Genomic DNA, 27,333 nt, shown 5'->3' on the forward strand with positions numbered 1-27,333 from the left:
TTTACTTTTACGGCACCAATCTTGTACAAAAAGTGCTTTTCTCTGGGCCTCAAATGTGTGTCCCGCGGCCTCCGTAGAGCTCTCCGTCTCTTCCAGAAGCCATCTATTACCAGCCATTTTTCTCTACGCCAGTGAGGGCAAAATTGGTGCCTGAGTTAATCTTGATAGATCTCTTTTGGCATGCGGTCGTCTATCATTGGAAGTTCCCACCCAGCGCAACTGTCAAAAAAAAAGTGTTTCTATACTGTCCTCTTCAGCATAACATGGTTATTTGTAAGGTAGCCCTGTCAGCGTATGCCCATTTAGGAGCATAGGCACCTTTGATTAAAGCGTACAAGAAGCCCTAGATGCCTTCTATAGAGCACCCAGGTCTCGGAGCCATATACTAGGGCCTATATAGAACAGTACAAACAAGATAGCCGGTACTGAGATTTTACAAAGTGAATTAGAAATATAACAGAACTATGAATCAAATTGGAGCATGTCTTTCAAACAAACAAAAATCAAATTATTAAGAGCAACAAAACAGCAACCAAAAAAAACAAAACAAAAAAAAAACAACAACAAAAAACTAATGTCTTAATCATGACAAAGCAGTTATACAAACTAAAAACTCGAAATCTCTCTTCCTCTGTGGTATTTTACGTTCTGTGCTCTTTGCAACTTCTTGTGTGACTACAGAGACCAATCCTTGATACACAGCTGCGGTCACAGGTTGGGCATCTTTGATCACCAGGCGCCGTTCTACTTTCACCCCTCTTTGTACTACTGTTGTGTATGGCATCTGCAATCCGGGGACCCTTCCTTTATGCTCGCTCTCCACGTGGATCTATCCAGTGCCACTTTGCTCCCCCCCCCGTCCCCCAGTGTCAATTTTGAAGAGCTTCGTGTCGCGTTTGCATTCATCAGTATACTTTAAAGTGGACGACCAGCGGCTCCCCTGCCCCCCCCCCCACTTTAGATCACCATACAGAATGTCTTGTGGAAATGTCTATGGAGGATTTATAACTAAAAACTCCATTGGCTAGGGTCACGGAATTTGGTGAATATAGTTTTTTTTTTTTTAGATTATTATTGAAGATAGGGTTTTAACTTCAGAGCCTCAAGGAGAGGTTTTTAAAACTCGAAACCCCTAGGATGGGGTTTTAAATTCAAAACCCACCTTTGCTACGCTAATGGATTTTGGTGACTAGTTTGCTTTTTTTTTTTTTTTTTTAATTGAAGCATTGTTTTTTAAACGCACCCCCCCCCCCCCTTTTTTTTTGGCAACGCTGGAGCAAGTGATGATTTAACATTAAAAGCTCCCTTCAATAAGAAAAAAATAAAACAAAGCAAGTTAGAAAATGTCATTTTTTGGTAGGGTTGAACCCCTACCCCCCCCCCTCTACGCCCATGTCGTACAGTGTTTTATATAAAAAAAAAACAAAACTTTTCATCATTTATTATATATATATAGTAGGCCTACTCAACTTGGCAAGTTAAGCTGTTTATGCTTTCTTTTCACACAAGAGTCAATTTACAAAAAAAAAAAAAAAAAAAACTAAAATTTATCTTCTAATGCGACTAAGGTGGTTATTTTCAACATGAAACGAAAATGTCCATTTCGCATTTTAAATTTAGATAATCTAGACTAGATTCGATGTTGAGCTTTCTTGGATTGTCACAAAATAAATCTAAATTCATTGCAAAACAATTTAAACGCTTCTGACTTCTGAGATTCTCATTCTCATGATTCTGTCTCACACTCACCACAGTGTCTGTTTATCATTCATGCTTAAGACTTAATCATGTTATTCTGTAAAGTCTGTACTAGAATCTAGGAATCTAGACTCCTATTCGGGCTATTCAGTTTAAGTTTAAGCTTACTCAACTTACTGAGTTGAGAAGAAACAAAAAATCTCTAGATTAGACTATACTTATATCTATCTATTAATAGAAATCTATAATTATAATAATAATCTAGGTACAAGTCAGGTAGTTTTAGTTTAGATTTTTAATTTTATATTCCAGGAAATTCTCTATCTAGAATTAGTTTTCGATTTTAGAACTAAATCTAGAAGTCTATAAATTGTTGATTTCATTGTCACACACAAAGTTTCTCACAGAAATCTGCAAAGTTGATTGAAATTGCAAATTTAATTAGATTTAGAAATTAGATCTATTACATATATTTTGATAAATATATAAGTATTAATAGACTAGAATTAGACAATTATAGATCTTTTCTAAAATCAAATCTTCTCTATTTTATGAATAGACTAGACTAGATCTAGGAATCTAGAGCTAGTAGAGCAGATCCTAAAAACTTAAACTTAAGTATTCAATTCTGTCTTCTCATTTACATTGAGTGGTAAAGATAAAAAAGGTTATAGTTTTAGAATATTTTAGATCTATGTACCCATAATCCATATCATGGCATATGCCACAGTAGTCATAGAAGGCCAATTACTTTCTTAAAACTAGATTTGTTTTTTATATAATCAACTTCAAGATCTAAGTATGTTGTCTTCATAAATACTACACTTTTACATGCTTCACTTCGTCTTAAACATAAGTCAACATGACTTCCTTGTAAACTTAATTGAGTGATATAATAAAGAAATGTAGATAAATAAACAAGGTTCTAAGTAGGTCTATTAAATTATAAAGTAGGCCTATCCTAATTTGTAAAAATGCTTTTCCATCAGTTTTTAACTTTTTTTCACTTTATCTAAATCAAATAGATTGAATTGGAGCATCAGCACCATGATTTATGAATTTTTATTAATCTTGGAAAGATCTGCACGGTTATTCCATCATTGTAAGTCTACATTTTGAAAATGAAACTAGTGTCATAGCAGTATAAATTCTATGGGTAGTTAGATACAATTTGTTGTTTACTACAAACAGAATGTATTGCTTTGGTAAATAAATTTACTAAAATATAATCAAATAATTATAATCTTATCATTGTTATTTATTTTTAAAGTATACATTTTTTATTAAATTAGTTTAAAATTTGGATCAGGCCTTAGAATCCAATTTCTAGCTTTATTTGCTGACATAATTTCATAACATTTTTATTTTTTTTTTTCAGAAATATAGTAAAAAGTTATTGAAAATCAGCTCAGGTCCTCAATTAAAAGGAAAAGAATGGAAGAGTTACGCATGGAATTGCGTTCCCTCTTGCTGAGTTCTAAACATGGCATACCGACCCATGAAATAGAAAGTATGCTGTTTTTTAGATTTCTTTTTAAAATATTTGGTTTATGCTATTTAATCTAAATAATTTATTCTAAATAAAAGAAAGTTATCTTGTAGACCCAGAGGGTAGGTCATCTTTTTATTACCATGGTTAAAAGAGACTCAATTCAACTCCATTTGACTGCACAAATACTCACAAATGTGCAGTAATCATTAGATCCTATAGATCCATAGGTCTGAAAGGGGTACCTTTACCTATTAGAGATTGATAGACTTAGGAATGTCCTTCCTTTATTTAGGATTCAAATTTAAGACTCTAATTTGACAGTTAAGTACTTTGTGATATAACACTGTCAGGTTTTGAATGTTCTGCAATCATTAGCATTGTGTTTGTTGAATTTTCGTTAGATATTGTCAGATATTTTTTGAGCTGGGGTTCATTTTGTTAGCTGGTGAAGAGGCAACATGCAGTTTTCTTTCCAAAGTATCTTAATGTTCTGCTGCTATAGGCATGTACTTTTTGCAGAGCTATATAAACCAGTTCTGTGGTAAAAAAACAAACACATGGGGGAAATGATGAAAGAGTTGAAAATGAAATAGTGTGAGTCATACACAGAGACAGCTTATGATAGTATTACTGTGAAATTGTTTTTTTCTAGTTCCCCTTTTAGACCTTGTGATCTTATAGGGAAGAAGATGTCAAGGTCATCTGTTTTTGTGGTCCACTGTTAACAAGGGTGTCATGTGACCAGCACAATGACCAACCAGGTACCCATTAGAGCTGGGTTCAGTAAGAGGCACCCTAAAGATCTTGGAACTACTCAGTTAACGAATGGGAGATCATCACATGATTTGAGCACTATAATCTGATTATGACTTAGATAAATAGATCTATAAAACAGATGATGCAACCTCCTTTACTTTAGCCAACTAATAACAGGTACTCATAAGAGTTGGGTGGACTCAGGGGTGTCCTAAAAATCCTGAAATTCAAAATCACAGTCTTCACCAAGATTTGAACCTGAGACCCTCAATTCGGAAGCTAAGCGCTTTATCCCTCAGTCTCTCTCCCCCCCCCCCCCCCCTTAAAATTGGTAGAAGTTATGATAATCATATGATGCCCAGCCTATGTTATACTGCATGAACTTAAGTACTTATTTTGTTATATTGTTCAGTTCTGGTTTGTACTGGAAACAGTGTTAAATCCATGCAAACCCATAAAATAAACTCATTTCATAAAGTTCAATTAGTTGTCTAGTTAAATTCTGAATTTTTCTTGCATTATTTTTTTTACATTGGTCTTGTTGGTGGGAAGCGTGGTCGAGAGGCTAAGTGCACTTGAACTTAGCTTGAAGGGGGCTCGAGGTTCGACACCCGGCTCGGGCAGAGTTGTGTGTACTGAGCACCTAATGGCAGCATGGCAAAACTTCTCCTAGATAACCCCCCTCCACCCCCAAGGTTCACAACTGAGATTGGACCAAAGCGCTCTGAGCATGCTATGGCATGAAAGTAGCACTATATAAAAGCCATAATTTATTTATTTTATTTATTATTTTTTGTATTTGTTTGTGTTATATACATTATATACATAAAGGCTATTATTCTGACACTTGGTGCAAGATAGTGAGACTATATCTGAGATTGTCTATCTATCTTCTATATGTACATATATTTTCTGACTGTTGCACATTACAAATACATTACAAATGTTAAAAATATATCTTCAAATAATTTAAATAATCCAACTAAAGCTATTTATTTTGTTCAATACAAAAGCAATTTTTAAAAACAATTAAAATATCAATAGATATAATATAATTTAATATTTAGTCATGAATATTAACTAATATTCAAATTGCATATTTTCTCTACAAAAAGATGCTCCTTCCCTTTTAGTGAGGGAGTAATCACACACACTCACTACACACCCAGATTGGCCAGTAATGCAGAACAAATCTGCCTCCCTTTAAATATTCATCCTGCAACCCACAATCTCATCTTACATACAATTAATCAAAAGGGGGGTACCGTAACGGGATCAACAACCAGCACACTTTTATTTAATACACGATGGGCACTAACACTACGGTACCCCCCTTTTCCCATTCATCTTTGCCTGACATCTCCGCCCCCTTCCGTTTTCCCGCGCTTTTACACCAGCGTAGCTCATTTCTTTTCTGCCTCGATAGAGAACAACATCGGACAGATAAGTTCACTTAAGACTATTTTGTGTTAATTGTTTTTTATTTTGTGTGTTTTGTAGCTGATGAAGGCCTCGTGGCCCAAACGTCCTTTGTTTTACTTGGTCCGGCAGGGTCACATATATGCATGTTTTTCGTATTTTCTATACATACAATTAAATAATAAATTATTTTTTTTTTACTTTTGTGCATGTGAACAGGTCATTATGAGGATATCATCGGTAAAAGGTTGGATTATAGAAAATTCAACTTTCAAAGTGTCAGTGACCTGATGCATGCAATGCCAGATGTTGCAAGGCTAGACAGGTAAGCCCTGTTGTTAATTGGTAACTTCGAGTGTAGTAAGCTAAGGGAAGATAAGCGTTGTTTAGAAAGGTGATTAGTGGTGAATGACAGCTAGAGTAAAATAAATAACTAAATGTTAATGTAAAGATTATATAAAGATTGTATGTTAATATAAAGATTGCCCCCAGCACATAGAAATTTACATGTATATTAATTAATTATAAAGAAAACTTTGTATTGGATTTTGGTAATTAGCATTGTCATACCTTTTTCACATATGATTTTTCTTTCTACAAAAAAAAATAGTATTACATTAAACATAATCACACTCAGTAGTATTTGGAGATGATTGCTAAAGTTTGAGCATAAGAGGACCATAATATTAATAGTTCATATAAATAAGCAATGCTCACATTAAAATGCACTTAAAAGTAGATAGTAAATAATAAATCACATTGGGTGTGTTTAGTATGAAATAAAATTTACAATCAATGCTTTGATTACTTATTTATTAATAAATTTTACTTTTTAGTACATTTTAATATAAGCATTGTTTTTTTACAATATTTTTTATACTATGTATTATTTTGAATTGATAACATATGTAGATTGCCCTAGGCACACACATTGGACATAATGTTCTTTTTTGAATTAACTTCTGTATTTTATAAGATAAAATGTAAGTTGGCAACATTCTGCTTTTTGAAAGCCAGGCTGCAACCATTTTTTTTTATACTCATATGCTTTAACTAGTTCATGTAAATTGTGGTGAGAGATATGATAGCTCAATAAGAGATTTCAAACAACTGCTTTCTGAAGGCTCTTATTTTGATCTCGACCTAAAATAATGTAACTTTCTTTTTTACTTTGCAGCACTGGAGAAGTGTATCATGCTCTTTCTGATGAATCAACAGCACATATTAAAAAAATGGTTATGCGCCAGAAAACCAAACCGATCAAAGTAGGAAGGGGAAGAGGAGGCAGAGGGCGCGGCAGAGGTAGAGGCGGACGTGGACGGGGCCATTTCAGGGGAGGATACATGTCAGCCAGAGGAGCAGGACACTTTACAACCAGAGGAACAGGGCATACTTATTATCGAGGAACAGGTCACATGTTGGCCCGGGGAACAAGCCACATGTCTGCCAGAGCAGCTGGTCACTTTTCAGCTAGAGGCAATGGTCCTGAGCCAGCTAGGGGACCAGGCTTTGGAGGCAATCAGTCCTATGGCTTTTCTGGAGACCTAAAGCAGCATTCTCAAAATGACAAGGTAAATCGCAGTAGTTAAGTTAAAAAGTACACTTGTTTCTTTCTTCACAGGATATGGAAATCTATTGATATATTTTATAACATTAAAGTAGGGACCCAAAACGATTTTTCAAAATGGTCACGCAGCTTATTTTTTTCTTTGGATAGAAATCTTGATTATAAGACCGAGGATACCAAATTTATGTATGTAGCTCAAATATTAAGAAAGTTACACATTTTTAAAAACTGTTTTTTTTTTTCAGTTTCTTTTTTGGCCTTCCAAACCCGTGTTTTTAAAGGACATTTAAAGAGAGACTATAAGACTCCCAGTGATGAAACTTAGTAAAAACATTCATGTGCATACACAGAATATGCTCAATGTTTTTCAAACTTGTCAAAAAATTTTTTGACTTTATTTACTTGTGCCGAATTTTATCATTTTTTTGCATATTTCAAAAAGGGAGGTAAAAAACACAAAAAATTTGCATTTTCCAAAGTTCGTAACAAAAAAAACTATAAATGCTACATGCATGTAATATGTGTCAAAATGCTGGGGATTTATTGATCTACAAGAATAAAGTACTAAAAATACTATTTTATTTCAATATTTTGCTGTACATATAAAGTAATATGCAATGGTTTACTAAAACTCTAAAATAAGTTAAACTTTAATGAGCTAAAAATATGACACCTATATAGCAATAAGAACAAATTGTATATCATGTTTCTATAATTCTCACCTCTTCCATTATAATATAGAATAACTTATTTTTATTTATAGAGACCTCTGTAAGTATATTGCAAACTAATAATAGTAAAAAAGACATAAAATCCATAGTTTTACTTAGATTTTTAGACATAATGATCTACAAAGCCATTTAGCTCAATGCTATTTTATTATTTCTTTCGAATCTTTAAACTCTATGAGCTGATTTGATAAACTGAAAATTAGAACTCTCTTTGTGTGCAGAAAAATGTTTAAACAAGGCTTTTTTATGTCTGCAAATTGAATGACCAGTAATTTCTTTTAAATAAAGCTCAACACTTATTTTTGACACATTCACTGTCTAAACAAAGAAGTCTGTATAAAAGTATAAAATATAAACTGTAATTCCTCAGGCTTCTGATTTATAACATACAAACATCACTCACATATATATGTCATAAATTTCATTATCTCTGGATATACTATCAACATTGAAAGTAGCAAATTTACACTGATAGGGTTGCATGAGTTTGATATATACCATGAAGTTTGATTTTTTTTTCTAAAATTCATAAATTACTAACCAAAAGTAGCTCCTTTAAAGTATATTTTAATAAATATAATATAAAAATATTAATATACTCCAAAGTTAATGTGCTGTTATTACAATCTCATCTATCAACCTGTAAGAAGTTTGCCTAACAGATACAGAGAAACATTAGTATTGTTATGAATCTCACTATCCAGGCTCTCTGCAAACTGCACCATACAACACCACCAACTTTAAGAACTTGACAACTCAGGGTTCCAAAGTAACGTAACACTTTAATAGTTGAATAAAATTGGCAACACGTACACTGTACAAATATCTCTCCGATAACATCGTACCGCCGTATCAACTCTTGCACTGGCCTCTTCTTCTCGTTCCGGGCTTGCACTGGTTTCAACAGTTCAGGACTGACTTCACACACTAGGCTCGTTGTGTTGGACTCGATCGCAGACCAAGATTAAGACGCCAGTCGTCTCAACTGTACTTGACAGTACTCCGCACTGAACCGCCGTAATGCTCCTTACAGAACCACACCGTTGAACTGTGCTGTAGTCGACCGTGTTCTGAGCTCTGTCTTGAACCTTCTGTCGTGGACCGTGCTGTATTGAGCCCCTTTTCTCAACCATCTTGACTGCGACACCTCCTCTCTTATATAGGGTCCCTGCTGGCCTTCTAGAACCGGACAGAACATCACTCGACGTTTCTAGCTTCATCACATGACTACATCCCTCCTGACGCTCCTGAGCTCTGTTCACGACGTCGATCCTTCCCGAACCATCATGTTGACACTCGTCTTGGCCGACCGTCGTAACTCGTCACGGTTGACCGCTCGTCTAGCGCTGGCCTGGGGTGATTTGTGTCGGCTGACTACACTCAACACCACTACCTCCATCTGTGCCACCACCAGGTTTATAACACTGCCCCCTCCTTAGATCTGTCCGTCCCGGACAGAATCACTCATGACATTGGCTGTGAAGTTTCATCGCTGTAGGTGGGGGTCGATCGGTGGCAATTGGCTTGCCTCTTGTGCTTGATGGAGCCATCCATGTTGCATTCAGCTTCCTTCTTCTCCTCCCATTGGCCTTCACCTGGTTGCCTGAGCGTCGTGCTTTCATCGCCATCCACGTTGAATTCAGAAAACATTTTCTTCTTCTCCTCCAGTTAGCCTTCATCTGGTTGCATCGATGTTGTGATCGCATCTTCATCCATGTTGCACTCAACAAAAGTCGCCTTCTTCTTCTTCTCCGCCAGTTGATCTTCCTTGTGTTGCAGTGACTTTGTGGTCGCATCGCTCTCTTGCCATTCGGTACTGAGGGCAGCCACTTGACACATTTTGAGAAATAGGATGTAAGGGCTGGGGATACCAAGATCGTTGGACAAAGAAGTTGCTTTATAGGGCTTTGCGAAGGACTGGGATGGGCTTCAAATCCACAGGACAGGGAATTGTGGGACAGGTCATCATCTTCAGCCTTGTCTGGAGGGCATGCTCAAGGGGCAGGTTGGTAATACTCCACTGCATCTTCGTTTCAGGCTCCATTCGGCTTTCTTCATCATCATCAGGACCTCTCTCTCTCGTCTCAGTATTGGGCCAATCACCTGTTGGTTTCAGACCTTGTCGATGACTTTCGTCGTGCAAATGTCTATCAACTTCAACGTCAGGCTTCCTTGGATTCTCTTGACCACCATCAGGACTTTCCTCTCCAGTCTTGGCAGCTGGGCCAACGTCAGCTGGGTGCCCAACTGGCTGGTATCTCTCGACTTGCAAAGGTCTCTTAAAGACTTTGTCAGGTTTCAATGGGTTCTCATCATCACCACCAGGGCTTCTCTCACTGAGCTTAGCATCTGGACGAAAGTCTGTAGGGTCCAAGCCTTGCTGGTAGCTTTCATCATGTAAACGTCCCTCAGCAACAGGCTTGTAGGCAGAATAAGCGTTCTCTTGATCTGTCTTGCTGTTTGAGGGGCTCATATCAGGTAAAGCTGTATCACAAGCTTCTGTTGGACTATAGGCCGCTTCTCTTGTCTCTTTCTCGCTCTCTTTCTGATTTTCAGGTCTGTTCTTCTTGTTTTCAGATTCACAGGCAGCATCACCTTCATCAGCATTGCCGTTGTTACTGCATATTTCTTCAAAGCTTTGGGTGGGTAGTAGTTCATTGTTAAGTGATGGCGCAGCTCCTTTATTTTTCAAGTCTCCTTGGTCGTACGGGGTTTCTTCCACCACGTCCATCGTTTTCACCACAGGTCTCGTGATTTCATTCACCGAGATATACATCTTTTCAAGCTTGGTACAGGTCTCTCCGTTGGACTTCTTCCATGTCGTATTCATAGCCCACAACTCTTCCTTCCAGTCATCTAGCTGTTTGTGCAAGAGCTCTCCTAAAGTTGGTTTAATTTCAAACAGATATGTGTCCGGATCTTCCCCTTCTTCCACAATGTCTTCTCGGAGGTGTGCTTGTAAGGTTTCCTTCTTTCCGCCATTATTTAGCCCTCGTTCACGCAGTTCTCGCCTCAGTTCTATAAATTCAAGTTCGTACAGCAGCTACAGATGAGCCATAGTAGATCCGATCCAATCCGATTCCAATCCTATTCCACTTCTTACACCAGTTGTTACGAATCTCAATATCCAGGCTCTCTGCAAACTGCACCATACAACACCACCAACTTAAAGAACTTGACAACTCAAGGCTCCATAGTAACGTAACACTTTAATAGTTGAATAAATAACAGCCAATACTGTACAATTGGCAACACGTACACTGTACAAATATCTCTCCGATAACATCGTACCGCCGTATCAACTCTTGCACTGGCCTCTCCGTCTCATTCCGGGCTTGCACTGGGTTCAACTTCACACACTAGGCTCGTTGTGTCGGACTCGATCACAGACCAAGACCAAGACGCCAGTCGTCTCAACTGTACTTGACAGTACTCCGCACTGAACCGTCGTAATGCTCCGTACAGAACACACCGTTGAACTGTGCTGTAGTCGACCGTGTTCTGAGCCCTGTCGTGAACCTTCTGTCGTGGACCGTGCTGTATTGAGCCCCTTTCTCAACCATCTTGACTGCGACACCTCCGCTCTTATATAGGGTCCCTGCTGGCCTTCTAGAACCGGACAGAACATCGCTCGACGTTTCTAGCTTCATCACATGACTACATCCCTCGTGACGCTCCTGAGCTCTGTTCACAACGTCGATCCTTCCTGAACCATCATGTTGACACTCGTCTTGGCCGACCGTCGTAACTTGTCATGGTTGACCGCTCGTCTAGCGCTGGCCTGGGTTATTATTTTATTTTCGCAAGCTCAGACAGGTCCAATAAAAGAAATTTAAATATCAAGAAAGATCTAGATTTGGATCTACATGTGTAGGCTTTATAGTCTCTTGTTGCAATAAAAGATCATATCTTCTTTTATCATTAATGAAGAAAGTCAATAGGTATTATCTTAGGCCTCATTGTTTGCTTCTTTTGAAAGAAGTTTTTTGGTTTTAAGTTTTAACGAATAACATGACGGACGTTCGTTCTTGATATCTAGACCAGGATTAGGTCTAAAAAAGTTTAGACCGAGATCTAGATCTAGGACTAGACTCTATAGACTACTCTTATCTTATCTTATATAATACAGACGTTACTTCAAAAAAGAAACAGCCAAACCTCTAAACTCTAGATCTAAATCCCTGTCTAGAACTCGAGATATAGGTATAGGCCTAGATCTAATTTTAGACTTAATCGCTAGCTAATGATGTCAATAGATATAATTTAGTCTTATATTTTTACTATTTTGTATATATAATATAGATTTAGATCTAGTTAAAAGACCATATCTACTCTAGATTTTGATAGATCCACTTGATGCCACATTTTGTTGATATTAGGCATTTTATTAATAAAGCCAATATGTGATGACTTTCTATACCTTTTTTAAACTTATAATTATTAATTAAACATGTTGAAATGTTAGTTTTTTTATGAACTGTAAATCCTTCTCTTTAATTTGTATCAATCTTGACACTTTACATAATACCTTTTTAAAAAAATTGGGTTTACTTTTGAAGACATGACCCCTTAGAAACAAAAAATACTGACAGATTTGTTACACATTAACATTTCATTAATATAGCGATATCAATTATTTTTTAAAAATTAAGAATATTAGAACATGAAAAAACATTAAATATCTAATGTTTAACAACTTATTGCCCCATCTCAGACATTTTTCTTACAAGCTATACGTTGTAAATTTAATAAGAAGCATTTTTCTATAATGACTCGCACACAGGCGAAATCGCTATTTTATATGTCTTGTTTGGTTTAAAATGGATAGCATGTCAATGCTTGTTTTTAAAATAAAATTTACACACTCTTAAAGAAAAATGAACAAGGTTTGCAATGATGACATTAACTAAACGAATACATGTCTTTATCGTATAGCAATTTAAACTCTTTTTGGATTTTAAAAATATATTTATATAAAAACAATGTTAATCAATTAGTTATTGGTACCATTGTAAAGCTCGTTCATTTTTCTATAAAATGCTCGTTTAAAAAAATATTCATTTGTTGACTTACGCCCCATTTTACGAATAAACAAACAAGGTATAAAACGATCACAGCCGCTAGCACGATTATTCTGTGCAGTGATGTTACGCGTAAGGGATTATTACTCTTATTTTTTAACCAAAAGGAAAAACGTTGTATATATATATTATTAAAGGGCTTAAAATAATTTTTCTAACTGTACCATTTTTAATTTTTAATCGGATATTTATACTTTAATTAATCCTAATTGATGCCTAAAACTCGAAAAATGTTAAGCAATTTAAAAAAAAAGCGTGATTTTTGCTTCGGTTTTGCTTCGGTTTTGGGTCCCTAATTAAAGGACTTGATTATTGCATTAAATTTCAATATATAAATCTACAGTTTCATATTTTGCTTCATATGATATGATAGATAAAGTAACCAAAAATAAATGAATATTTTATTACTTAGATTCCATTTGGCCACAATTCACTGAAAGGAACAGTTGTGACTTTAAGGTCTACCTATTCTCCAACATACAGTGAATCAAATAGGTTGGAAGAAACAGAGAATGTTCCGATTATACCACAGCGCTCCCCAATGAAGAATTTACAGATCAATATTAGTCCAGGAGGTTCCCGTGTCATTATGGCTGATAAACCTGATCCCAAGCCAAGTGATCTGAGGGAGTATTTAAAAGAAAAAAAAATTAAGCTTGAACAGAATAACAAGAATGACAACTGTCAAAACTACCTGCAGGTCAGTTCAACTGAACCAGTGAGAAATAATGAAGAAAAGAAAGTGAAGGTTATGGATTTCTCTTTTAGAATATTTAATGAACCTGGTGTGACAGTGTATGGAAATATAAGATTTACATTTTATATCACTAATGAATCCAAGTTTTAAGATTATGGGAATATATTGAAGTCTAATCTGGTTATTTGCACAAGCCTCTTATTTGGACCAAATCCTAAATTACAGAAACTAATTCAGTTATAAGGACCAATGTGATTGTGTCCTGATATGGTCTGATTAACTGGATTCGACTGTATATATATATATGTCATTAATGGACCTGAGTATTACATGAAATTGGACTGTATTGTACAGTTTTGTGTCAAGCATCATATAACAATAGTATCTAGATTAGTTTTCATTCAATCCTATTCTTTACTTTTGACATGGGATACAGAATTACAATCAAACCATGTTATATTATGGAACTGTATTGTTCTTTTTGAAATATTCAGCGTTTGATATAACTGAAGAAAAAGCACCTTTTTTTTTTAAAGAGCCAGTTTTTATTTTTTTGAAATATTTGTAAAGAATATGAATTTGAATATAACCATGGCTAGTGAAATATGGTACAATGGTTCTAATCTTTTTGTCCACTGATCAGTTCTTACTGAAATACATTTAAATGCCAATATAACTTTTTTTTTTTAATTTTCTAGTTTCAATATAGCCAGTATAAAAAAGAATTGCCACCAAGATTCAGTAAGTCAGAACCTGTAACTCTATTTTGTTAATATTTTAAAATAGTGAGACTAAGATGCAGTATGTCTGAACTTGTAATTCTATTTGATTGTTATAATTTAAACTGTGGGACTAACGGTGGTCTTTTTACAGGAATCCCATGGGGGTGCGAGAGCATTCTCATTGCACTGTGCGGAGTTGTAAAAAAGCTCCCACAACCTTGTCACAACCAGGTGCCATTCCTGAAGGGGCGGTTACATAAATGGCGTGTCCTGCAGGGTTAGCAAGGTATAGAAAAGGAAAATGGCAGGGGTCCCTGTGCACGCTTTCTCTGGCCGTGAGTCTGACACCCCGACAGACAGAACAGTGTACACTGTTCTCATTCAGGCCGGTGAAAGGGAGCTTTTGTTCACTTTTGCTGGCCTGGAGTTCCAAGAGCGGAAGGCTCAACTCTACCTGGCAGTTTCAAGAAGAAAGGGGGGGGGGGGGGGGGCTTGGCACACATTTCTAGTTTTCAAGGGTTACCTGACATCAGTGGGACAAGCTAGTGACTATGATTAGTTTGGGACTCATAATTTGGAGCTCACGCAGCTGTGCTTTCATGTACCAAACATCCAAAGGTGGGAAAGTAGTTGTGGGTTATTACTGCCTTGGCCACAGTAGTTTTCTCTAGTTCACAAATCTTTGATTTTTTTTATTTTTTTTTACGAGTCTCAACAAGTGAAACATTCTTAGCTTGTAAAATTATGTTTTCTGTATAAAGCAAATGTGATGTTCTAAATAATATCATAGCTGTTAACAAAATTTGCTTTGTGAATGTGTGTTTAGCTCATAATAATATGGGAAATATTACTATACTTAAAAAACTACTCAATTGAATCCACAGTGAAAGCAAATGCAGATCGATCTCAAGGCAATAATGCAGATAAAGGTACATACTAAAAGTGCAGTATTCTTTTTTTAAGGGCTAGACTTATTTTCCTGTTGTAATGTACTCAACTCACTTGGTTCACAGTAATTACCAGTGTTATGAAGTGTTACCAATCTTGATTCAAAGTAATTACCAGTGTTATGAAGTGTTACCAATCTTGATTCAAAGTAATTACCAGTGTTATGAAGTGTTACCAATCTTGATTCAAAGTAATTACCAGTGTTATGAAGTGTTACCAATCTTGATTCAAAGTAATTACCAGTGTTATGAAGTGTTACCAATCTTGATTCAAAGTAATTACCAGTGTTATGAAGTGTTACCAATCTTGATTCAAAGTAATTACAAGTGTTATGAAGTGTTATCAATCTTGGTTCAAAGTAATTACCAGTGTTTAGAAGTGAAGTGAAGTGCTATCAATCTTGTTCCAAAGTAATTACCATTGTTATCAATCAGATTTGTATTCATTCCACAGTCTTGGTATTTCAGAAGACTTCCAGTGTAGTACATGATATCAAAACTAAAAATGCTTCACAGGGCTACATTGAAGAAAAAGGTAATGTGTATTCATTCTACTTTCATCCCTGTGGATTTACTAAAAAAAAATCTTGTTTCAGTACTAGACATTGTTATTTTGTGCAGTTTTAAAGTTAATTCAGCTATTGTGGAAATAAAGTGATTGTGAACACATCATTTTTAATTACATTAATTTCTTTGCGCATGTTGAAAAGAAAGCAGAAATGAAACAGGAACTCATTTATGTATTTGACAGCAGTTGTGCATACAATAGAATCTCAGAACTGGGAGGTGCCAGAAAAGGGTGAGGAGTACTTGCTGGCTTTCAAGGACTACTTTGCCAGTCGGGGCGAGGAACCTCCCCCCATTGAAATTGTTGAAGGCAAGGTTAGCAAACAGAATGGTTTCTACGGGCGGCTACGATATAATGGACTAATGTATTACCCATTAGGTAAGTTTTCTTGTGTTGCATCATAATGTCACTAAAGTTGATATTTTAAAAAGGTTTGTGTTTTTTTTGGAGTATGAAGAAGATATCTACTAGCATTCTGTAGCCTTCTGTTGATATAGAAGACTGGTTCTTTACCCTACTGTTGATATAGAAGACTGGTTCTTTACCCTACTGTTGATATAGAAGACTGGTTCTGTAGCCTTCTGTTGATATAGAAGATTGGTTCTGTAGCCTTCTGTTGATATAGAAGACTGGTTCTGTAGCCTTCTGTTGATATAGAAGACTGGTTCTGTACCCTACTGTTGATATAGAAGATTGGTTCTGTAGCCTTCTGTTGATATAGAAGACTGGTTCTGTAGCCTTCTGTTGATATAGAAGACTGGTTCTGTAGCCTTCTGTTGATATAGAAGACTGGTTCTGTACCCTACTGTTGAAATAGAAGACTGGTTCTGTAGCCTTCTGTTGATATAGAAGATTGGTTCTGTAGCCTTCTGTTGATATAGAAGACTGGTTCTGTAGCCTTCTGTTGATATAGAAGACTGGTTCTGTAGCCTTCTGTTGATATAGAAGACTGGTTCTGTAGCCTTCTGTTGATATAGAAGACTGGTTCTGTAGCCTTCTGTTGATATAGAAGACTGGTTCTGTACCCTACTGTTGATATAGAAGACTGGTTCTGTACCCTACTGTTGATATAGAAGATAGGTTCTTTACCCTACTGTTGATATAGAAGACTGGTTCTGTAGCCTTCTGTTGATATAGAAGACTGGTTCTGTAGCCTTCTGTTGATATAGAAGACTGGTTCTGTAGCCTTCTGTTGATATAGAAGACTGGTTCTGTAGCCTTCTGTTGATATAGAAGACTGGTTCTGTAGCCTTCTGTTGATATAGAAGACTGGTTCTGTAGCCTTCTGTTGATATAGAAGACTGGTTCTGTACCCTACTGTTGATATAGAAGACTGGTTCTGTACCCTACTGTTGATATAGAAGATAGGTTCTTTACCCTTCTATTGATATAGAAGACTGGTTCTGTAGCCTTCTGTTGATATAGAAGACTGGTTCTGTAGCCTTCTGTTGATATAGAAGACTGGTTCTTTACCCTACTGTTGATATAGAAGACTGGTTCTGTACCCTACTGTTGATATAGAAGATTGGTTCTGTACCCTACTGTTGATATAGAAGACTGGTTCTGTAGCCTTCTGTTGATATAGAAGATTGGTTCTGTAGCCTTCTGTTGATATAGAAGACTGGTTCTGTAGCCTTCTGTTGATATAGAAGACTGGTTCTGTAGCCTTCTGTTGATATAGAAGACTGGTTCTGTAGCCTTCTGTTGATATAGAAGACTGGTTCTGTAGCCTTCTGTTGATATAGAAGACTGGTTCTGTAGCCTTCTGTTGATATAGAAGACTGGTTCTGTAGCCTTCTGTTGATATAGAAGACTGGTTCTGTAGCCTTCTGTTGATATAGAAGACTCGTTCTGTAGCCTTCTGTTGATATAGAAGACTGGTTCTGTACCCTACTGTTGATATAGAAGATTGGTTCTGTAGCCTTCTGTTGATATAGAAGACTGGTTCTGTAACCTTCTGTTGATATAGAAGACTGGTTCTGTAGCCTTCTGTTGATATAGAAGACTCGTTCTGTAGCCTTCTGTTGATATAGAAGACTGGTTCTGTACCCTACTGTTGATATAGAAGATTGGTTCTGTAGCCTTCTGTTGATATAGAAGACTGGTTCTGTAGCCTTCTGTTGATATAGAAGACTGGTTCTGTAGCCTTCTGTTGATATAGAAGACTGGTTCTGTAGCCTTCTGTTGATATAGAAGACTGGTTCTGTACCCTACTGTTGATATAGAAGACTGGTTCTGTAGCCTTCTGTTGATATAGAAGACTGGTTCTGTAGCCTTCTGTTGATATAGAAGACTGGTTCTGTAGCCTTCTGTTGATATAGAAGACTGGTTCTGTACCCTTCTGTTGATATAGAAGACTGGTTCTATAGCCTTCTGTTGATATAGAAGACTGGTTCTGTAGCCTTCTGTTGATATAGAAGACTGGTTCTGTACCCTACTGTTGATATAGAAGACTGGTTCTGTAGCCTTCTGTTGATATAGAAGACTGGTTCTGTAGCCTTCTGTTGATATAGAAGACTGGTTCTGTAGCCTTCTGTTGATATAGAAGACTGGTTCTGTAGCCTTCTGTTGATATAGAAGACTGGTTCTGTAGCCTTCTGTTGATATAGAAGACTGGTTCTGTACCCTACTGTTGATATAGAAGATTGGTTCTGTACCCTACTGTTGATATAGAAGACTGAACGTATAATGTTGGAGGGATTTCAAAAGCTCACTATATTACTTAAACATTTCTTCCTAACCCTAACCATAACTCAAGGAATACAGGCAATGCCACCTTCACCTATTCCTTAGTTTGTTGAACCATTGGGGCAACACACACGATCTGTTGACCGTCTTTCTCCATTCCTCTGTTATTAGCTTTGAATAGAATCTCTTTCAATGACAGGCATGTGCATTCTTTAATGTTGTCTTCCCATTAATTTTTCTGTCTGCCTTTTCTTCTTTAACCTGGTACTGTTCTAGTTTACGTTTTTTGACAATGGTCAGCAGGTCAAGGTGGAGCTCTTTTGCCATTGTGATCCTGTTCCAAATCTCCTTATTTATGTATGTTAGTATCCTTGTGTCGCATCTCAGGTCCATTGCAAAGAAAGTTCTAGTTGTGCACTTATTGTCCAGGATTTGTAAGCATACAACAGTGTGGTCGTGACCAAATAGAACATCTAATGCTAAAGGCTATGCCATATCATAAAGAGTTACTACAAGAGATCTTTCTAGAATTTCAACCTGTAAGAGCTTTTCACTTGACTGACTTCTTAAGCATTGGAGAGAAGGTCTTATTAAATTAAGTTGACCATTCTTAAATTTTTTCAAACCTCTAGTAAGTATCTTAAAGAATGATAAGTTCTTTATAGGTCAAGTACATATTTTGTACCATGAGATTAAAGTTTTTCTTTTAGCTGCATATAGAGGGCAATTAAAGCTCACCTGTTTTTAGAACTGTGTTTACCCTGTCTAGCTGGGTGGACCTGAAAATGATTTCAAATACATATTTCTATTTCCTTTTTTTGGCAGTGTTATGCTCAAAATGAATATAAATCAAAGATGAATTATATTACTGTTAAAAATTCACATTTGGATAGTCTTTTATAAAGGTCTTTCTCAAAATTAATATGATTCTTGGCCTCAAGCCGAAGCTTTGCTGGACATCTAAAACATAACCTACTTAACCATTTTATTGAACAGAATTTTCACTTGACAAAATGTAACTTGTAGGATATAAAATTTTGCCTTGATATAAATTTTTGTTTTCATTCTCAGTTATATTACATACAAGACAGCATGCTGAATGGATGGCTGCTAAAGCTTTCTGCACTCAAAACAATATAACATGTAAGTAACTGTCTTGTTTTCCAATTCTTACAGTTACAGAGCTGCTTTCTTTTCTACTTGAATGCTGAGTAGTAAGGACAAAAAATATAGCCTGATGCACTCATGAAAAACTATCATTTGTGTAATGTTGATTATGTTAGCTCAGCTCTTACACCAAATTTTTAACACCATAAGAAATGAACAAGCAATAGAAAAAAAGAGTCTAAGGGAAAGAACCACTAATTACTGCCATTTATCTAAAAATTACCAGGTTTAGCTCCCTTTCTGCTACATCCTCATTCACATCCTCTTTGAATGCCCCCTCCTAATCCACCTTAGGCAGACCCTACTACCATTTTAGCAAAACATAACCAACACCCTGTACCGCAGTGCTGAACAACTGAAGAGAACAGCACACTTTTTTTCCTTGGCTATGTCTGTGTAAAAAAGCTCCCAGCTCAGCAGCAAAAAGCTGGTTAGAAGAAGAAGAATGAATAATTATGCAAAATTTCAACTTGATCCGAGAATGGGAAGTGGGAGAAAAAACATGTCAAAATTTAATAACGGGATTAAATCCATATATACATCCTCATCTCTCATTAACTCATTAGCTACTAATGCGACCAAATGCGCCCTTCCCCCCCTCAGTACTAATGCGCCCAAATGCGCCCACCACAGCACACACACAGCATGACTTGAGTAGCTCTCGTTTTCCTGCCCGACGCGTGGTGTTATTTTGAGCTGGCTGGGTTTTTAAAAAAGAAGAAATATTGATCGTTTTGTTTAAAAAAAATGGATGTTTTTACGTCTTTCGCTTCAGTTTCTATGGGCCTTCAAAGTTTATTGATTTTTTTTTTCGATTTCCCTTAGCTGCGCAGGCCATTTTCTCAATAATACACTAAATACAGCTAATAATTAACTTGATATTGATCAAGACATTGATTATTAGAATTTAGCGCTACATTTAGACTTAGATCTAGTCCGATTCAGAGAGAGAGTAAATAAACATTAGATCTATCATCTAGCCTAGATCTAGACTATTCTGGATCTAGCGTCAATGAATCTTCAACTTTTTTGACTGATATTTTGAACAGTTTTTATTTACCACATGAAAACTTTTGATGAAATAGATCTAGTTGGGGGTGTTCACAACATTGGTTTGGACAATGGTTTGATTACTTTTACTTTGTTATGCTAGAAGTAATGAAATCTGAGACACATGCAGAACCACATCAGCATGATGCCATGTTTATTAAAGAAAATGATGTGAAAAAAACACACATTTACATTTAGTACGTGAAAAATATGTCTTAACACAAACACTCATGCAAAACATAGATATGAATAATTCTTTTAAAAGAAATAATACAGTAAACGTACATAATGTATTTCGTGCCAAAACGTCCCGTCGCTAAAACGGCTCGCGACAAAATGGCTTAGGTATGGGCTTAGTAGCTAATGAGTTAAGTAGCATATATTCATTATTTCGATATCAAAAAAATAATGAATCAGCAACAATGTCATGTCATGTCAGGCTCAATAAATAATTGTGCAAAGTGTTAACTTGATCTGAGAATGGAAAGTTTGAGAAAAAACATGTTCCAACTTTTACCATGCAGACAGAGTGAGCTGGTATAAGCTTTGTAAAAAAACACAATTTTATTGAAGAAAAAAAAGAAAAAAAATTATACTGTGAACTAATTGAGGGGCCTAAATATTTAATACAATAGACCACATCAGTATTTTTCAATTATGAAAACTTAATGGCAATGTTAACAATTATCATCACTGTAAATGTCTCTGTTCTGCTCTTTTTCAATGTTTCTCAGCATATTTTACGATATTCAATTTTAATGGAATTGTAAAGCTTTTTATGCTTTGATTTTTGTGCAGTTTTGGATAGTTAAACTGAAGTTTTTATCCAAAAATAAAAAAAAATAAAAACTACTGCTGTGACACATTTTTTATGGGCTACATCTACAACTAACTTGGGTCAACAGCATTGGGGATTTTCACAATAAATTTTTAACACAGTAATCTCCTCTTTTTCTACATTTTGATCTACATTATTTAAGCAATGAAATACAGTAATTTAGAAAATGAAGAGAAAGCAACATGAAGATTAGAAGAGGTTTTGAAATAAGTAGATAAAAAAAGCAATGCAAGGAGGCAATATTGAAAGATCACTGTTGCAAACTATACAATAAAAATCACTTTGCTCCACAAGTGAAACAGCTTAGAAATTAGTTTATATGTTACATTTATGGTGCGGACATCCAATTAATGTGCATGTGATCTAGGCTTTTTGCAGATAAACTAGGATAATTAGTGAATGTGCAGAAAACTGTTTCTTTTTTCACCTAACCCACATAATATGCAAAATATCTAGATAAATCACACATTAGTCACTCATTAAAGTGAAAATTACCCTGATACTCATAACCATAACCCTAATCTTAATCCCTAACCCTACATTAAAACTCTAATGCTATCCCTACCCTAAATCTTACCATAACCCTTAACTAATCCCTAACCCTAAACTAAACCTTTCTCAACTTTAATGGTATGCAAACTATTAATGTGCACATTACCTAGGTAAAATGCAAATTCCTCACATTAATGGAGAAAAGCTAGGTAACCTGCACATTTACAGATTTCTAGCTTTAGCAGTAACATATATATGGCTCCTTTTGTCTCGAAAGGCAATGGATGCGCCCAAATGAGTCACTGGTTTTGGCTTAATCTTGAGACGGGGCAGAATCTGGTGTGGCTAATCAAGCCAATTCTAGAACGGCAGACTTTGCCACAATTCGTACATGTGTATGCCTCTGATTTAGGGCTAGCAGACAGGGCAGCTTTCTTTTTATCCCTCTTGATTAAAGCCGCTTCAATTCTTTTGTTCTCAGCAAGGGTTGTCCCAGCACGCACAGTCTGTCTCCATGCACTCCGGTCTTTGGCTATGTTTTCCCACATACTTTCGCTGATGCCTGAGGCTCTCATGTCTCGCTTGCAGACATCTCTATATGTTAGTCTTGGGCGGCCCTTGGGTCTGACTCCTTCCACAAGCTCAGCATATAAGATATCTTTCGGGATTCTGCCATCTGGCATGCGGGTGACATGTCCGAGCCAGCGTAATCTTCTTTGTGTCAGGAGAGCATACATGCTGTTCATATTGGCCAATCTTAAAACTTCCTGATTGGAGACATGGTCCCTCCAAGAGATGCCCATTATGCGTCTCAGGCAGCGCAAGTGGAAACTATTCAATCTGTGCTCTTGGTACATGTATGTTGACCAGCTTTCACTGCCATAAAGGAGAGTGCTCACAACACAGGCGTTGTAGACTAGGATTTTGGTCGCTGTGGTCAATTTACCATTTTCCCAGACGTGCTTGGATCGCTGATGATTGAGCCATCTTTTGACTTGAGCGGAGCACACTTGCTGGTGTGAGGTCCAAAGGCTTTTCTCATGCCCTCATATAGTCCTCTTATGTTACCACAGTCGGCACAAGATTGAATATCTTCGCATAGCTCCTGCCAGTATTTGTTAGCACATTGTCTCACTACTCTTTGGGCATTGTTACGTGCAGCTCTGAGCCTTTTTAAGTTGCTTGGGGTGGGATCCTTCTTGTAGATTAGCATGGCTGCTCTCTTGTTCGTAGTGGCAGTTTCCATTTCTGGTAGACTAGCTTCAAACCAGTCTTCGCTTTTCTTGGTTTTGTTTCCAAAGACCAGTGATGATGTTTGGTAGATTGTATCACGCATAAACGTCCAGCTTTTTTCTACCTCAGTCACAGAGAAGTTTTTAAAAGCTTCCTCTAATTTATTCTCAAATTCGGTGCAAAGTTCAGGATTTTTTGTGTTAGTAGTATTCAGGCGTGATTTTCTTTTTCCCTGTGATGTGTGGATCTTAGTTGGCAGCAGTCTTGTCCAGCAGGACACTAAAGTATGATCAGTATCACAATCCGCGCTTTGGTAGCTACGTGTCAGCAGTATATTTTGAATGTCCTTTTTTCGTGTCAGTATCATATCCAGCTGGTGGCAGTGCCCAGACCTAGGGTGCCTCCATGAGACACAGTGCTGTGGTTTTGTTCTGAAGTATGTGTTGGTAATGCAGAGCTTATGGTATGTGCAGAATTCAAGCAGTCTTTGTCCGTTCTCATTCATCTTTCCGATTCCAAAAAGCCCAAGACAGTCTGGCCAGGTAGTGTGATCTGATCCTACTCTGGCATTGAAGTCACCTAGAAGGATCATATGTTCTTTTTGAGGAATGTTTGCAATGGCTTCTTTGAGGTCTTCATAGAACTTGTCTTTGTCCTCCTGAAGCGAGCTTAGTGTGGGGGCATAGGCACTAATTAGAGTAACTTTTCCAGATGCTGTCATCATACTTATGCTTAGTAGCCGTTCCAAGCCACCAACTGGAGGGACTATCATGGGAAGAAGACTGTTCTTGACAGCAAAGCCCATGTATTCGAGTCTCATCCTGTGCTTTCCCTTTCCAAAAGAAAGTGTAGTCAGTCTCGCGGAGCATGCCGTTTTCGGCCAGTCAGGTTTCTTGCAGGGCTGCAATGTCAATATGTAGCCTTTTTAGCTCGTTGTTTATAACTGCCGTCTTCCTTGCATCGTCGATCTGCCTTAGATCATCAGTGAGACCAGGACACATTGTCCTGACATTCCAAGTGGCCAGTCGCATGACAGGGATTTTCTTTTTCAGTTTAATTATTCTTCTTTTGTTGCTTGGTGCAAGTTTCCAGCCTACTTGTCGTTTTAAACTAAGCTCTAAGCACCCATTAGAGCAGGCAGGCTGTGGCGGATCAGCACCTAACTGACTGGGGGCTGCCCAGGTTGAGGCGGGCGGTAGCTGATCAGTGAGGCGTGAAGACCTCTCCCACCGTCAGAGACAACCCGTGGCGTCCATACATTACGCCAATCTAGTTGGACTTATAACCCGTAACTGTTGTCTCCTGTGTTGTTTTAGCCGCTTTGCAGCAGCACCAGAGTTTCTTCTCCGGGGCGCATTCCTGGGCCTTGGATAAAGGGGTCATGGGTGGCCCATGCGTCATGATCCCTCTCTCGACCTTGCTGATGTGATCCATAGGAACGCATCGCATTACATTTGGCACCAACTCAGTTGCAGAAGCTGCCGGAGGGAATTTCGCAGCTGATACTCCCAACGCCTAAGGGGCTTCACTCCTGATTTCTCCTCGAGGTTGTCTCTTGAAGCCTCAGTACCGCAAGGCAGCGGGGATTTGAAGTCAGAGTACCCCTCTCCTAGATGAACTGCCTTACTAGGCTGACGAGCTCCATCTGCCCGAAGCTCCCGGTTTTGTGGCGCCAGGTATCCGCCTTCACCCCTTCACCTGTTAGTAAGAGCAGTTTCGCCGGGCTTAATATCTAAGCCACACGAGCAGGCCAGGTGCTGGACTTAGTTGTCAGAGGCTATTTGAGACGCATGCCATTAGGAGTATTTTATAGACAATGGGAGCTTAACCCCATTGACACCCCTGGCCATGACAACCTTTGAAACTAGCAGTAACATATATAGTGCTAAAAAGTGCAAAAAAAAAAACCCAACCAACTTTTAAATACCTAGCTAAGCAACACTTCCTATATTTTGTTCATCATCATCACCATCTGTCCCTTGAATTTTATCATAGAGGTGCTGTAACAGTTTGCATATACAAATCTCTCCACTTTTACCAATTATCAGCTCCTCTTAGCAGCATATCAAAAGAGGTGGTCCATTCTTTTATGTTGTCCAGACAGTTTTTCTTAGGATGACCCTTTCTTCATGTACCTGACTGTGAGTCATCCTGACAGTGAGTCATCCTGTGCACCAGAAACATCCAAATAGCTAGCTATTTCTACTTATCCCACTTTAGATGCAATCTCCAATATAGCTCATATTTCAAGTATCATGTTCACTCTGTCTGATGCAGTTGTGAAAAATATGGTCATTAGTTAATTAAATCTCAAAGCATTGTTTTATTTCTAGTACCAGTGCCTAGTGTGGAGCCACAGTCTCCTGACAAACAGGTGCACCATTCTGAAATCCAGCCTTCGAAAAGTGTGGTTCTATCACCTGTCATTGTTCAGTCTCATTCTGATCACATACAATTCAATAGCCCACAGCCTTCTAATCCTGTGATCCAGACACCTGTCAGCAGCCTGACAGAACAAGAAAACATGGATATTGTCCATAAGTTATACATGGTAAGTACATGTAAGTGCTTTCTTGTTATGTAAAAAACAAGATAAAGTGTCACTCAGCTTGGAGCATTAGAATAGAAAAGAATGCATTTATTTCACAGGACTTTTAAAAGCTATTCACACTTGTTCTTAGTCCATTTGTTTTGTAATGTTAGTGTGATTACACACCTTCTGTTGGAATGGCAGAAGATTACACACCTTCTGTTGGAATGGCAGAAGATTACACACCTTCTGTTGGAATGGCAGAAGATTACACACCTTCTGTTGGAATGGCAGAAGATTACACACCTTCTGTTGGAATGGCATAAGATTACACACCTTCTGTTGGAATGGCAGAAGCTTATTTAAATTGAAATTAGTTTAACTTGGAAAGTGGCTGCCTGGTTGTGTGGTATGCACTTTGGACTGTTGTCACAATAGTCCCAGATTCAAACCTTGCCTACTTCCATGCCTTTCCGTCCTTTTGTGTCACCCAAGCTAAATAATACAACAAAAATAGACTTGGTATACTTGTAGTCTACCATTTCCAAGTTCCAAGCCATATTTATGGAAGATTTTATGTCCTTATTTTAATTACATTGGAAGTTGCAGGGTAAACAAGTTCGAAACCTTTTTTATTATATCTCTTATGAGCTTAAGAATTCTTCTTGGGAAGAAACTGTAAGCATCAAAAGCCTGCCTGGACATTGTGCTCAAAAACGGCTTTAACGATTTTTCTAGAAATTTGACAGTTTATGCAAATCTTTGGGAAAAGAATAACTAGCTTATTGACACTTTAATTAAAAAAAAATATAATCTCCTAAAATTAAAGCTAGCCAGGAAAACCAGTGACTTGGCAGAATTAAGTCATTGGTAAATATGCATGACTAAATGCATGACGCGTAGGACGTAATCATCTTCTTTTTTGAAGTAACGTCTGTATTATATAAGATAAGATAAATTTGGTTTGGAGGTCTATTCCATTTATATCTTGAACACACTTCAGCAGGTATTCCTATGTGTATTCATTAAAGAGTTTAATAAATAATTAGATGTTCAGAAACATTTTGTTCATCAGTCTTCTCAGTCTGGATCTATTATTAGAATTAATGTATTCTGAGTAGATTTATACATACCAGGAATTTTTAGGGGAGTGTGTGGGAAAGTAAATGGGGTAAAAAATGTTCCATTTTAATAAAAATTCATTAGTTATGAACTGTTAAAAAACAATTTTTTTTATGTTACTGTTTACTGGCTAAGTACCATGCCTTTTACTTTATTAGGTCTTGATAATCACTGAAAAGAATATTTCAGATGAAAAAAAAAAGCACCTTTAATAGTATTTAGTTTGGGAGAAGAGAGTATGTGTGTGAAATTAGAATTGTGCACAATAAATGTGATGTCTGTAAAGAAAGGAAATGTGAACACTGGCTAAATAAAAAAGATTTAATTAAAAAAAAAGAATCAAACAATTTTAGGTATGGACTGATATGGTAATATCTTCACATCTACAGTCTAAGTATATCATAGCCTGGGGCCTAGGCAGGTGTACATATAAAAACAAGTTTAGTTAAATTAGATAGCAAGTTCAGCTTTGTAGTTAGTGTTTGATAATAATAATTAGATTATAGACTACAGATCATTTATCTAGATCTAGATC

At 37.0% G+C, this 27,333-nt stretch overlaps 1 protein-coding gene across 7 annotated transcripts in view; it reads left to right on the plus strand.

Moving 5' to 3' along the window:
- Positions 1 to 1,484: 1,484 nt before the first annotated feature.
- LOC106068044 (uncharacterized) overlaps positions 1,485 to 27,333 on the plus strand; it is a 48,337-nt gene continuing 22,488 nt past the window's right edge. For 2 of the 7 annotated variants that reach the window (XM_056015292.1, XM_056015297.1), the window contains exons 1-12: positions 1,485 to 1,568; positions 2,724 to 2,800; positions 3,077 to 3,208; positions 5,585 to 5,690; positions 6,543 to 6,936; positions 13,157 to 13,492; positions 14,140 to 14,182; positions 15,048 to 15,092; positions 15,565 to 15,645; positions 15,862 to 16,056; positions 19,438 to 19,509; positions 25,480 to 25,697. In XM_056015292.1, coding sequence (XP_055871267.1) covers positions 3,133 to 3,208; positions 5,585 to 5,690; positions 6,543 to 6,936; positions 13,157 to 13,492; positions 14,140 to 14,182; positions 15,048 to 15,092; positions 15,565 to 15,645; positions 15,862 to 16,056; positions 19,438 to 19,509; positions 25,480 to 25,697 — 1,566 coding nt within the window. In that variant the 5' untranslated portion in view covers positions 1,485 to 1,568; positions 2,724 to 2,800; positions 3,077 to 3,132. Of the gene's footprint in view, positions 1,569 to 2,009; positions 2,117 to 2,344; positions 2,366 to 2,723; positions 2,801 to 3,076; positions 3,209 to 5,584; positions 5,691 to 6,542; positions 6,937 to 13,156; positions 13,493 to 14,139; positions 14,183 to 15,047; positions 15,093 to 15,564; positions 15,646 to 15,861; positions 16,057 to 19,437; positions 19,510 to 25,479; positions 25,698 to 27,333 lie in introns of those variants that run through there. The other 5 variants (XM_056015295.1, XM_056015296.1, XM_056015293.1 and 2 more) reach the window with 5 other exon arrangements.

The sequence above is a fragment of the Biomphalaria glabrata genome, chromosome 17 (assembly GCF_947242115.1).
Source record: "Biomphalaria glabrata chromosome 17, xgBioGlab47.1, whole genome shotgun sequence".
In the NCBI taxonomy this organism is placed as follows: domain Eukaryota; kingdom Metazoa; phylum Mollusca; class Gastropoda; family Planorbidae; genus Biomphalaria; species Biomphalaria glabrata.